The following is a 14,160-nucleotide window of genomic DNA, read 5'->3' on the forward strand; positions in this document are numbered from 1 at the left end:
ATGCGGATATTGCTACTTTTTGGATTCCTAACAACAGTGTACTCGCTCAAATGCACGGATATGATGATTGGAATTGCAAACGGTACCTCGTTCAACTTCAAAAATACGTTACGTTGTCCAGATACAACGAAGTGGTGTATGAGGTAAATGAAGAGTTTTATCAATTCATCAATTTTTCTTGTTTTACTAAATAGAATGCACTAACACGTTCTCGATCTTTTTACGATTACTTAGCCGTTTTATACATTTTCGCTTCGCGTCATAAAGCGAAAGATAAGGAGGCAGCAAGTGCGAGTACTCGTCGGCCAAAAACCAGAAAGAAGGGTTACATTTTTCTTCCGTACGCGAACTCTACACGCCACCCAGTACTAGTCAAAATCCGCAGTCGCGCGTCAAATAATCAAGTTATAGTCGAGTCAAAACGACATGGAGCACTGGCAGTTGCGTAAGCGGCTGCGCTCGAAGCGGTGCTGTTGAGACAGCGGTTGGAATCGAGGTGGGACCGTGGCGAACTGCAAAGATGGTTGTTAATAGCGAGGATCCTCACGCGATCCCAACCGCTATGCCCTACCGCACCGCTTCGAGCGCAGCCGCTTACGGAACTGTCCGTGCTTCATGTCGTTTTGAATCAACTATACAGTCGGGTCAAAACGATGTGAAGCACGGTGTAGCTGCATAAGCGGTTGCGCTCGAAGCAGCGTGGTAGAGGTAGCGGTTGGAATCGAGGTGGGACCATAGCGAACTGCAGCAATGAACGGTGGTAGCAGAGGTCCTTACTTGATCCTTACCGCTAAGCTCCATCGCACCGCTTCGAGCGCAGCCGCTTACGGAACTGTCCGTGCTTCATGTCGTTTTGACCCAACTATATAGTCGGGTCAAAACGATGTGAAGGACGGTGTAGCTGCATAAGCGGTTGCGCTCGAAGCAGCGTGGTAGAGGTAGCGGTTGGAATCGAGGTGGGATCATAGCGAACTGCAGCAATGAACGGTGGTAGCAGAGGTCCTTACTTGATCCTTACCGCTAAGCTCCATCGCACCGCCTCGAGCGCAACCGCTTACGCAACTGCACCGTGCTTTATGTCGTTTTAACTCTACTATAGTTAGTTGTGACTATAACTTCATATCCATGGTGTGGAGCAAAAAGTGGGGATTTTCCTAAAAGCAGCGGTCGCAAAAATTCCCCATATTGGTTCATTTTCAGTGGAAGATAGTGTTTGATGTCGTATGGAGAGGTCACAACGAAAACGCAGAACACCACGAATCCAGAAAACAAATGGATTTAGACCGCTGCACTGACAAGTTTATCAGAAATCAGAGCTTTTCGCGCCCATATGGTTGACGAAATGAAACGGTGTAAAATGGTTTTCACCATTTATGCTAGCGTGAAGAGTTGCTTTAAAGTGTTATAAAGGATAAAGAGCGAATTGCCAGCGTCTATCAACACCCTTGAGATCCCGAGATAAACTCCTTTGAGGTATGTCGTATCGATTTTGATAAGCTGTACACACGGGTGTTAAATAATTTCATTGGCTAACGTTTCGGCGATGTCGCCTTCTTCAGAGCCTGAAATAGGCGATTCAATCTACAATTTAAACGACCAACCTATCCACAACTAAACTGATATACTCCACGCCTACTTTCAATCACCAACTTAGCGACTTCACTGAATGCTCACCTTAGATCTTAGACGCCTAGCATGGACCGCTGACTGATCGATCACGAGCGCGAATGGTTCGAATGTCTCATTCGGATCGGAAGAACCATACGAGATATGGCGCGAGTTCCCGCGTTATCGACACACTTTTCAACCCTTTTGAGGTTTATAAGTGCGCTTTAGTAAAGTCAGCCGATAGTCGAGGTAGTACAAGGTCACTGCATTCATCCCTCTAGACCAGTCCGACACCAAAGCGTGGTTTATGGACTGCGGTAGGATGAAAGACTTGATGAGTGTCGAGAAACCGACGATCGCAGCAAAGCGTCTTATAAAAGGATAAAGGATAAAGTTATTGGCGTATCAATGCACTCGGGATGCGCTAACACTTGTCCATCCTTCTATTCTTTTATACTTTCACCGCGATTCGTAATCTTGAGGTTTTTGGAACGCGTGTTGGCCTGTACAATGACTTCCGGGCCCACTCGATGATCAAGTCAGTGTTTTTATCCTCTCAGATAAGTCTGGCATCAATTTATTGCCCCAAAGGGATGAAAGGCTTGGCTGGCACGAGGGCAGTTTTGAACCATCGACCGTGCGGCTACAGCGGAACTCTAACCGGCTGCGCAAGATCTACTCAAAGTGTGTTATCGTTGGGTCAAAAGTCCTGGTCCTGCAGCTTGCGCAGTTGCGTATACGACGAAATAGGACCATCGTGAACAGCAGCGATGAGTGATGCCAGTAAGGGTCCCATTCGATTTCGACCGCTACGTTCCACTGCACCGCTTTAAGCGCAACCGCTTACGCAACTGCACCGAGCTTCAGATCGTTTTGATCCGACCCCACCATTGCGCCCTTATACCTCTAACGACTGCGTTATTTTACCTTAACTAGGACCTAACGGCCCTAAAGTAGAGCAGGTATTTTTGATGGACCAAAAATTGTCAACTTTATGAATTACAGCATAAACGGCAGCTTCTACTCTCCTTTATACTCACTTGATGGACGATTGGGGAACTGCGAAACCAACGGTTTCATCGGAGCCATAGTGAATGCTGCAAAACCGATCGATATATCATGCAAGGTAATCATAATTTCTTTCCCACGAAAGAAATCGGTCATTCCATAAAAGATGGGGACAACACCGAAACGTGATTTGTTTAAAAAAATTAATAATTAAATAAAAATTGATATAGTACGGCCGAAACGACACGAAACTCGGTGCAGTTGTGTAAAGTCAGCCGCGTCCGAAGTGGTGTGTTACAGCGTAGCGGCTGCGATCAAGGTGGGACCAACTCTAGCATCATTCGTCGCTGCAGCCCAAATAAACCTATTGATGGTCCCACCTCGAAGTAGATGGCTAGGTTGAAAAAAAAATGATATATTTTCTTTTTTCAGGCAGTTGGTTGTACGAATTTCCCGTTGGTCAACGTGACAAGATGTTGCTGCAATACAGATAACTGTAATTCTGCTTTTTCCCTTAGCACATTTTTCTCAACAGTTTTACTGTTAATAATATATTTGTAGGAATTTTACCATTGTCGAATAAACCAAACATCTCTGTATAGTGGTTCTAAGCAATCATTTTCCCTGAGGGACCGTAATAAAATTGCATTTATAAACATGAATAAAATCATTTACGTGCAGTTTCCCTTAAGTAATATATAAGACATTATTTAAATTATTGTCATTATTTATCATGTTTATTTATTTTCATATTTATCATATTTTCATTATTTATTTATCATATTTATTATCATTATTTAACATTTTTTATTTACAACAATTCAATGAATTGAAGCTGGCAAAGACATGCATTCTCTAACCGAGGTACTTTCATAGGGTTAAGCTTAATTTCCAGAGTTCTCGTTTTGATCACAATCTACCGAAGGTCTCAAATATCGATTTATTGACATTTTGGATTGTTAACCTTGAACAATGGAAGTTACTGCTTAGGAAACTGAGGTGTACTCGTCTTTAGTATATATTTTGAGATAGCAAGGCTATCTGTTACGACTTCCCCTTCCGTTCAGTTTCAGTGGGGTTAAATTAGAATTCTAAGCTTGTCTGTGCTGATTTTATCACAAAATTCAATTCGAAAAGGTGTGGGGTGGTTCTTGATCTGTTCAGGACCGATAACTGATGATAATGAGACAGATATATTCACGTTGATTGCTTTTTTCTGCTTCTTGTGATGCTCCTCTTGATTATGTCTTTGTCTTCGCTACAAAATGACATGCTTTATTGTTTCTGTCATATTTTTCAACAAAGGAAAAAGTACAATATGTCATCATATCATTAGAATAATAGATCAACAGGCATAAATCAACCCTGACGAACTGAAAAAAGGCAGCTTGAACGAGTAATAAGGTACGTACGAATGTGGTAAAATGAGCAAAGCATGATACAAATCGAATCTCAAAAAATACTGTAAGGTAGAAAAAGATGTCAAGGAGAGAATGTTATACACTCGGTCTGTGCATAACCTTTAGGTCACACTACCCGATTGTCGCGGTTTATCTGAGACGTGAAGGCATCACCCCACGAATCTGAGGTGGTACGGATTTCAAGTGAAGTATTCGTATACGGGATCGTAGACTAGGGAGAGAAGCGTGATTCCGTCCATTTCTTCCAAATTGCCGTAAAAACGATAAAACCCAGACGATACGGCTTCGAGCGTTCCGGTGCGCTATTTTCTACAACGAGTTCGATTGGAGCGCGCCAGCCTTGTGCACGCGCCGCATCTTCCGGACCGTTTTTTTACGGCAATTAGGAAAAAACGGACCTCTCCATAATCTACCGAATACTCCACCTGAAATCCGTACCACCTCAGATTCGTGGGGTGATGCCTTTAACAGCTATTACTTAGCAGCAGGATACACAGGTGCTGACTGATACGCGACAGTTCCCTGTCCAATCGTCGTTGGCTGTGCACCCTGACCAATCACGTATGGTTGACCGACGGTAGGTTGATACTGTGCGACCACTACCGGTTGTGGAACGTAGTGAGTATGTGGTTGAACAACAACAACTTCTTCATGATGATGGTGATGATGATCATAATGATGATCGTGATGATGGTGATGCCCCCTATCACTCATTATCACTATGATAGCGTGTATCACGCCAGGTATGAAGAACAACAACGTAAGCAGGCAGTTCAACCAAAATTCTCGACGACAACCTCGATCCAACAGCACGGCAAGAGGCTGTAAACAAAAATCTGAGAGTTTTAATGTTTCTCCCGGCATTTTTTGTATTTTAAACACACAATAATCGGATAGTAACCTAAATAGTCTTGACGGAGATTGTCACACCAAACGAGGGTGGCGCCGACGAGTCAGAAGCGAAACTACATGGCTCGACTCTAATTGATTGATATTTTAACCCTCCTGCGATGAAAGTTTTGAGCTCAAAAAGAAAAAATTTTTTTTTTTTTTTAAAAAAACTTTTTTTCCCCCCCCCATTTTTTTGTGGTGGGGTTTTTTTGTGGGGTATTTTTTTTTGGGGGGGGGGATATGGAGGGGGGAGTGATTCCGTCCAAAGAAAAAAAAACAGCGGCTCGATCTGGTGATGGCAAAAAACCTTAATGACCCATGGATCAAAACAAGCAACGGGAATTAACAACGTCCGTAAAAAGAATTTTATTCCAATTCTGATCCTAACATGTCGAGTTCAACATCGATTTTTTCTCATTTCCTATCCATATATGACTACTCTTAGATCGTGGGTTTCGGTATATTTTTTTGTTTTTTTTATAAATAAATAAATGGATATACATCGATAGCATCTCATGCAAACCACTGGACATGAACCATTAAGAACTCACAGGAATAAAGAAGGCAAGGATCACGAGCAATATCTTGCACATTTTCGAGATGTCTGAAAAAAAAATGAAATTCGCGATGATTTAATCTCAAAGAAACGTTCGAAACGAGAGCAAATAACGAAAAGAAAGAAAGAATGATGAGAAATCCGCATGAAGGAGTGGAATGAAATGAGTACAATAAAAACCTACCTACTGCTACTTTTATGACCATAAATAAATACAATTTAATTTCAAAAAAGCTTTAATAACCATGGCTTCTAAGAAGAGCGCGCAAATTCCTTCATTCACCAAGGTCACTGAAATCTTTATTCCCAGTACATTAAAATAGAGAGCTAGATAGTGAAAGAAAAATTTCTAGAAGTCAAATCTCTTTGGTTTTATTAATTTCTCTCAGCTTGGAGTTCTGTTGTTCTGTCTCAAAAAAATTTTTTTGTCAAATTTTAGAATTTTCTGATACACTATGATATTTTTAGCTATGAAAAAAGAAAATCAGTTGTTTCCACAGATTCCACAGACGCACTAACTTCTTCGTTTTAACTTAATAAAAACTCGCTTTAAAAAAACCCAACCAACCACGGTCGAGTTTTTTTTAAAGCGGTTAGAGATAAAACTAGAGCCACTGATTGTTGTAGATAAAGCATATTTTTCCATTCTTTAGTCACTTTCTCCATAATCACTCCCTATATATCTTACTTTTCTTTCTGAATTTTTTTTTCGAGAGTCTTTGAAGGCCAATCCCTCTCTTTTTGTAGCGCATCTTCTGCGGAAATATCCGTCAACTGTTTTTGGTGCAATACTGAATAAAATTTTACTTGGAACTGTGGAGAAGTAAGCAAAATGTGAGTAGGAAAGGGAGAATATTGTCTGACATGTGATATAGCTAAAGAAGAAAAAAGAATACGATAAGATATGAAGAGTATGACATTTTTATATCAAAATACATGTGATAATAATCTTTATATACGGCTCGGGATAGCTAAGAGAAATTCAGGAAATTAAACTATTCAAGGCTGCACGAAGAAAATTCAGAAAACTCCATGAAGTTAATAAGGAATCAGTATTCTATAAATACGAAAATTTCTACAATTGTTTAACTAAATTATTAAGGATCTTTTCCAAAAACACCGGGAATGACACGAGAACTTAGTCAGCTATTAGCTTTTTATTTGAAGGCGGAACTTATCACCACCTAAAAGCGCAACTGATGTATGCCGAAGAGGTTGAGTCACCGGCGCTGATATCACGCTTTGATAGGCGAAAATCCACGCGAATTCGTTGATAAAGCATTTGTTTGACTTTTGGTCCAGAACAAGTGAAAAAAGTGACGATATGGTGATGGAACAGCGAAGATTTTTCCATGGAAACAATTTTGTATCACTCAGAGTCAATCATACAGTTTACTTTCGGTTGATTCGAGTAGTCTTAAATATCCAGTAAAAAATTTCTTTCTTACAAATTGAAGAGCGTGATAAAACTATTCAAAAATTCTTGTTCTCTACGATTTCAAACAGTATGACAACTGAAAAATCACATAGATTCAGTCCTTTGAGTTTTCAAAAACGCATGATTTCAATGTTGAGGAAAATAATCGTTTGCTCCCGCTCGTCCGCTGTAGTGTTTGTTCGCCTCGCTGAGTTTATTTGATCTTACCGGATCAATAGCAGAGGGAAGTCAAGAAGGAAGCGTTTGCTGGATCGTATTGAAACCGTGCGCACTGTAGCTATAATACAGTACATAATTAGTAGATCAGAAATTTTCCTACAGACTGATCATGAAAGCCTGTAATCGACTGCAATATTAGACTACCGGAAATTTTGTAATGGATACGGTTACAAACAACAACAGAGGAGCCCATAGTTTTCGCAAGTAATTTGATTATTTGCGAGCAATTATTTTTTGTAGGTGTCAGTACTTATGTTAACGGGGACGACCGCAACGCACTAGCCGCAGCTCATTTTTTTTTGATATACTTTGATTTTCCCAATGTTGCTAAGTAACAATTGCAGATGTGGACGACTATTTCACGACACTCTTACAGTGTAGAAGTTCAGATGTGAAAGTAGCGTGAATTTCATTTAGAAGTTAAAGGCATCACCCCACGAATGCGAGGTGGTGCGGATTTCAGGTGGAGTATTCGTATACGGGATCGTAGACTAGGGAGAGAAGGGTGAGTCCGACCATCTCTTCCAAATTGCCGTAAAAACGATAAAACCCAGACGATACGGCTTCGAGCGGTCCCGGCGCGCTATCTTCTACAACGAGTTCGACTGGAGCGCGCCAGCTTTGTGTACGCGCTTCCGGACCGTTTTTTACGGCAATTGGGAAGAAATTGACGGGACCATAATCTACTATCCCGTATAAGAATACTCCACCTGAAATCCGTACCACCTCAGATTCGTGGGGTGATGCCTTTAAGGTGATTTAGTTCAATATGCCCCTAGGATGCGTAGAAAACTCTTATCATTTTAGACAGGTGCCAACCACGTCCAGTTACAACCACAATGCAACAATTGACATTTGTAAATCATGATACTGGGGAAAATATGTACATAGAAAGTTCTCGTTAGCCGTTGTGACACCTCTAGTTCCGTGCATTCCGGAATAATAGAACTGTGCCACAAACGAGAAATATCTGATGAACCTGGAGCTCTTTTTGTGTTCATAGTTGCTACCGTATCTTTGTCACTTGGAAAACAAAAGAGTAACTCAGTACAGCCAATCATTGTTCGTTTGGAATTCGGGAGTGTATATAGTCGGATCAAAACGGCGCGAAGCCCGGCGCAGTAGCGTAGGCGACTCCACTCGAAGCGGCGCGGATGAACTGATAGTTTCAGACAGACTCGTGCTGCAGCGGAGAAATAGAGGTAGAAAAGATCCTGCATCGATCCCAACCGCCTGCTCCACTGCACCGCTTTGAGTGCACGCGACTCTGTCCAGCTTGATCGTTTTGGGTCGTTTTGATCTTCTCCGAAGGTACTGTACGTTTTAAAACTCCGTTAAATTGACCGTTTCCCGCTATGAATTCCCCAAAGAAGTTCGCCTGTGGCAAGAAGTACACAGTCGAGTTTTTCTAGAAAGGACTTGCGCACCGTTAACCTAGAAATGTCCACGGGAAACCAAAAGAGAGATTTATATGGAAGGAATGTGTTCAAAAATGGATATGAAATCCATAAAATGGAAAAAAATAGTTTCGTTCACAAGTTTTCTTCACATATCACCTGTAAGGGTGTATAGCGGCCCCCAAACTTCTCAACCGGTCGGCCGCGAAGTGTGTTCGATTGGGAGAGGAGCGGAGAAGGCATGTGTATCAAGCAGAAAGAGCAGAGGGGGCACTCAACACTGCTCTAATCGAATTCACACTCGAACTACACTTAGAAAGCAAAAAACCCACTCTCAACTGTCAAATGCGAACTGCAGGGAAAGCACATCTGGCCATTTCGGTTCTCTTCCTTCGCTGAATGTACTGGATAATATGGCTTAGCTAACTTAACTTCTTCCCGTATGCCTGTTTGAAGAGCTGCGTAAAATTAAAGTATTAGTAGTTCCAGCTCTACCCTCCTTTTCTTATCCTGATAATCCTCATCAATCGTTAGCATCCTTATCATGGATCCTCTAAGACTAATGCTTAGGTTTTAGCGCTCCGACTGACCCGACTATTCACTTCCAGGAATAAACTATCGATTGATGAGCCATCCATCGCCTTCTCAAAGGCATCACCCCACGAATCTGAGGTGGTACGGATTTCAGGTGGAGTATTTGTATACGGGATAGTAGATTATGGAGAGGGGTGTGATTCCGTCCATTTCTTCCTAATTGCCGTAAAAAACGGCCCGGAAGATGCGGCGCATGCACAAGGCTGGCGCGCTCCAATCCAACTCGTTGTAGAAGATAGCGCGCCGGGACCGCTCGAAGCCGTATCGTCCGGGCCGTTTTTTTGCGCGAACTAGGAAAAAATGGACGGAATCACCCTCCTCCCCATAATCTACGATCCCGTAAACGAATACTTCACTTGAAATCCGTACCACCTCCGATTCGTGGGTTGATACCTTCAAAGGTTAAAGCTATTTGACAGTTAAAGGCAGTGTATCATAAAATTGACGTGGTACGGAAACCACAGGAAAAACGAAGCGTTCTGGCTATAGGTTACGGATACGAGCGTGTTCCCATTCAATTCCTTCTAGTGGTCATAAAAAAACGGCGTGGGAACCACTTTAGTTCCTACGTGGTACGTTAGAACGCGCATCTACGTGCACTTTACGCTCCCCTCACCAGCCTATTCATTATTCTCACTTGAACAGGCTGGCGAGGAGACCATCATTAATCTTCGACCGATAGAGCGAGCGTCAACTGACTTTGTAGGAAAAAACGCCGTCTTCCACGCCGTTTTCTTCTACGACGATTACGTGAGGATGAGCGGAACCATACGCGCTTTCGTCACGTTCATTTTCAATCTCATTCCTACCCTACATTTTCCCTAGGATTTTCGCACCCCGTCAATTTCGTGGTACGCTGCCTTTAAAAACGATTCTGTGCTCTAGGAATGACTTTTCGCGCTCTGTGTACAGTTTGAGTACAGTTCGATTCGAGCAGCGTTGAGCACCCTGGCAAAACCACCCACTCCCAACTACATTTACACCTTTCTTTTCCATTATTCCTCTACGATTTAAAAAAAAATTTGCTAGACTTGCGGTTTTTAGACGTTGACTTTACTAATTTTATTAAAGTAGTTCGAGTTCATAGCCGTAAATATAGTCAGATGAAAACGAGATGAAGCACGGTGCATTTGCGTACGTGCTCGAAACGACGTGGTGGAGGCAGCAGTTCTAACCGAGGTGGGACGATCGCAAACTGCAGCGATGTGTGTTGCCACCAAGGGTCCCAGTACGCTCGTAGCCGCTACGCTCCACCGGAGCGCCTCGAGAGAAGCCGCGTACGCAATTGCGTACGTGCCTCATGTCGTCTTGACCCTACCATATGTTGTGGAGAACTAAAGTGTTCGGAGTCACGTAACATCGTTTTTCACTTCCGGATAGTGTTTCGCTGATGTTTTTCTTCTTGCAAATCTTGTTCACAGCTGATATTATTGATTATTTGTAGCATTTGTCACGAAGAATTGATCTGGTGATGGTTTTAGGGATCAGATGTAACAACAACGGGTGACGTCACAGTTCAACATTGTATTGACCACTCTAGGCAGAAGAAAACTTGGTCCGCGCCACCCAATGAAGAAAGCCACCAGGATGAAGTGACAATATTTTTGACCGCTAACGAGCACGTGTTTGTCTGATGTTACAGCAGCAGGAGCGCTTCCCAGTAGGATCCTGTGACGAAGATTGAACGAGATTCTCGTTGCGGAACTGATTACGATAAACTCGTTGAATGTAGACCCCATGCCCGCGAATTTCCGCTATAATTATGTTTTATTCCAGTAGAGAGTCAAACTGTACTCTTACAGGCTTTTTTTTTTGTTGTTCAATTAATGGTTCCTTCGCTAATATCTGGTTCACGGGATATTGCTTGCAAAATTCCTCCAATCTTCCCCGTTTTTTTTTTTCTTTTTCTCTCCTCTAGAACTTCTCCTTCCTCTCTAAAGAAATTCCCAAAGTCATCATTAATTTCGATTGTTTATCTTTCAAGCATTAGTCATCATTGGAAGTGTTTTCTTCAAAGGGAAACGTTCGCAGAGGAAAAAAAAACTAACACAGTTGTGAAACGCCCACATCATTCCTGATATCTTATCGTAAAATGTGTGCATCCAGTACTCGGTTCATGTTTACGCGCTCTAGAAATTTGCTTCGTTGAGTTGGAGCGCACTTTTTCAAGAATTGCGTAATTATGTTAATTTAGTCACGTCTCAGTGAAAGTTTCATATTTTTCCGTTCGTATATTGTTTCGATTGCTTTTGATTATGTTTGTTTTTGATTTCTTTTGTATTTCAAGGATCCACTAACGATATCCTCCTAATATAAGCTGATCGAAATTTTTAAATATTGTTTACAGCTTTTTCTTTTCGTTGAAGGCAACTGATGCCTTCGTACTCGGAGCCGCCGACACCAATACATGAGACTGATTTTTTGTGTACACAACTGGAAACAAGTTCATGCGATGATATCAGTTATTTGAAGTCTTATGGCAAGGTATTTCATACTATTATTATTCTATTCATATTGTTTATTGTTGTTTTGACTTTGAGTCGTTTGTTCACTTTTGCCTTATTTTCAGTCAAGAGTTCTTGCTTCGGCTCGATACAATTGTTTGAAGCGAAAACGTGAAGAAATTGCAAGATTTTTAAAAGAGCATGCTGATGAAGACCTTGAAGATTACATCGGTATGTTCTTATTCACTTACAGTTTCATAAACACTTTTTTCTTATTCTTCTTTTTTTATTTCTTCTCTCTTTTCTCCGCATTCTTAATGATTTTAATAGCTATCTAGGAACTAGGTTATTGCAAGAAGTAGCATTTTCTGAGTTTCTGTCGTATCTGCTTTTGAAACATTTCCATTTCAATGCATATTTCATCATTTCCCTAGAAAAGACTTTTTTAATCGTAATAAGTCAAGGAAAACAACAATTCCTCGGTAGCCATGATGTAAGCGGGCCATCGTGGATACTGAGCCTCTGACGAAAGCGACAAGCGTTAGCCGTAAACAAGCGGTGTTAACAGACTTTGCCTAGCAGTCATTTTGATGTAGAGAAAAGCAGTGTCATTTATGATTTGTATAAATGTAAAGTATATAAGTCTATAAAATAGAGTAGCTGCTAAACGAGATTAATTTTACAATGAAACCTTTAATATATAAGTTCTTTACTTCGTTCGACATTTAAACGTCGATTCTTAACAGTAACAAATGCAATTTCCCATTCCATCTAGTATACATTCCTACAGGAAATCTCCGCAGCTTTGCTCGATCGAACGGCGGATTAGTTCTGGATCAGTATAGGGCTAAGATATGGCCCATATTAGCAAGACGACTCGTCACTTCTGATGAAGACGATGATGCTGATTTCGATACTCTCTCTTATACCTCGGACTCAACTTCTTCAGTTATGTCATCCTCAACACAAGACACTGTAAGGTTTCTCTTTGCTATTACTGGTAGATCTAAGCAATTCGTGATATTAAATTTATAACTTGCTCAGTATCTACGATATTTTTCTTATTGATTTTTTTAAGTTGGAAACTGAAGAAGAAACAGAGGAAACCTTGCGATCTCACAGAGAGTGGCATCAGGTGGGTGTAGATTTACGTTTCTTCGTTATAATTTAATGTTTACTTTGTCGTTTATTCCATGGAACTAACTTTTTGATTAATCTTTTTTTTCGATATTTTGTTGAGTTTTTTTCTCGGGTGTACCTCTCATATTTTAGTGCCGTCCCTGAAACGTTTAAATACGGATACGCATTTGTTAATTATAGTAATCTCCCAATCAAGGAAAAGTTTTGAAGTTTAGGTCGAACTTGATGTCCAGCGAACTCTAGCACGATTTCCTCCAAACATATCTGATGAACGTAGATCTACTCTTCAAGACCAGCTGACCCCGCTTATAATCCGCGTTTTACGAAGTAATCCACGATTTCATTATTATCAAGGTATTTATCTTCTATATACTATATTTCTTCGACTTTTATTTACGGATTCCGTACCTCCTACCTCTTCTGCTAGTTCAGTTATAAAATTTTTAAGGTTTTCACGATGTATGCCTTACTGTGCTTCTCGTATGTGGTAATCAAAACGCCTACGAAGTTTGCAGAAATCTTGCTCGTCATGGCCCATTTAGAGCGTATCTGTTGAAAACATTGGAGCAGAGCGTGCTTCGTGAGCTTGAACTTCTGTAAGGAATTCTAATTTAATTGCAGTTGTAATTCGTGGGCCTCTGTGTTAGTATTTTAATAAGCGAGAATCTTTTTAGGTATGTGATATTGTCTCGAGTGGATCCACAGTTGGAACGGGTTATGAGAGATGTGCACTTAGGCACAATGTTTGCGCTTAGCTGGCCACTTACTTGGTTTAGTCACTCGCTCGAACAATATCAACAAGTAGGTTATTTTTGCAGCAAACTTACTGCATCTGGAGTTCATCTTCTTCAATTTATAGATTGTGCGGTTTTTTGACGTATTCTTAGCTTCACCACCCCTAACTTCTATCTATGTATGTGCTACCGTTGTTTTGAAGAGAAAATCTGCCATTTTAGCCTGTGATCGGTAATTACTTTATTTCTTTTTTTTTCAACTTCAAATGCTAGATGTTGCTCTCCTCTTTCTCTATTTTAGTGAAATGCCTGTCATTCATCAGCTGCTTTCTACGATGCCTCACGAGCTTCACTCAGATGCAATCCTATCGGATTCTCTATACCTTGCATCGCTAATGCCTCCATTTGCTTTGAAAACCGAATTTTCACGCTTATATAGAGAACAGGTGAAGTTTTTTTCTTGTTCCTTCTGCTTGATTAACGCCAGACACTTTATCCTTTATCCTTATCTTTTGCTTGTTTCCTACAATTTCTGTTACTGATCATTCCTAGCGGTATTGTATATTCAGGTGAAGAATCGAAATCCGATCCATAGATGGGGTCCAATCTCTAGATACGCTATAACGATGGTTGCTGCAGCAGGTGTTGCAGGCGCTGCATACTATTTCAATCTTGGTGAGAAGTTAACATTTTCCTTGTGAAATGTTTCT

At 41.0% G+C, this 14,160-nt stretch overlaps 3 protein-coding genes across 4 annotated transcripts; 2 read left to right on the plus strand and 1 right to left on the minus strand.

The window, feature by feature from the left end:
* RB195_003563 (uncharacterized protein) lies at window positions 1-3,177 on the plus strand (the record flags this gene model as incomplete). The annotated part of the gene is made up of 3 exons (XM_064201269.1): window positions 1-143; window positions 2,614-2,734; window positions 3,049-3,177. The coding sequence occupies 3 exons, from the start codon at window positions 1-3 to the stop codon at window positions 3,175-3,177; spliced, it is 393 nt and encodes a 130-aa protein (XP_064057150.1).
* A 1,334-nt stretch (window positions 3,178-4,511) lies between these two features.
* On the minus strand, window positions 4,512-7,215 carry RB195_003564 (uncharacterized protein; the record flags this gene model as incomplete). Of its 2 annotated transcripts, XM_064201271.1 has the most annotated exons (4): window positions 4,512-4,684; window positions 4,758-4,859; window positions 5,480-5,532; window positions 7,130-7,215. In XM_064201271.1, 4 exons carry the CDS (start codon window positions 7,213-7,215, stop codon window positions 4,512-4,514), a joined length of 414 nt encoding a protein of 137 aa, XP_064057151.1. The 2 variants fall into 2 exon arrangements, with proteins under 2 accessions (XP_064057151.1, XP_064057152.1); XM_064201270.1 differs by lacking the exon at window positions 7,130-7,215 and having other exon boundaries at window positions 4,512-4,859; window positions 5,480-5,521.
* Window positions 7,216-11,505: 4,290 nt separating this feature from the next.
* On the plus strand, window positions 11,506-14,151 carry RB195_003565 (uncharacterized protein; the record flags this gene model as incomplete). Its single annotated transcript, XM_013437062.2, has 10 exons — window positions 11,506-11,616; window positions 11,702-11,807; window positions 12,367-12,551; window positions 12,655-12,711; window positions 12,932-13,070; window positions 13,165-13,312; window positions 13,391-13,517; window positions 13,576-13,682; window positions 13,752-13,896; window positions 14,020-14,151. The coding sequence occupies 10 exons, from the start codon at window positions 11,506-11,508 to the stop codon at window positions 14,149-14,151; spliced, it is 1,257 nt and encodes a 418-aa protein (XP_013292516.2).
* Window positions 14,152-14,160: the final 9 nt, after the last annotated feature.

This window comes from Necator americanus, chromosome IV (genome assembly GCF_031761385.1).
Source record: "Necator americanus strain Aroian chromosome IV, whole genome shotgun sequence".
In the NCBI taxonomy this organism is placed as follows: domain Eukaryota; kingdom Metazoa; phylum Nematoda; class Chromadorea; order Rhabditida; family Ancylostomatidae; genus Necator; species Necator americanus.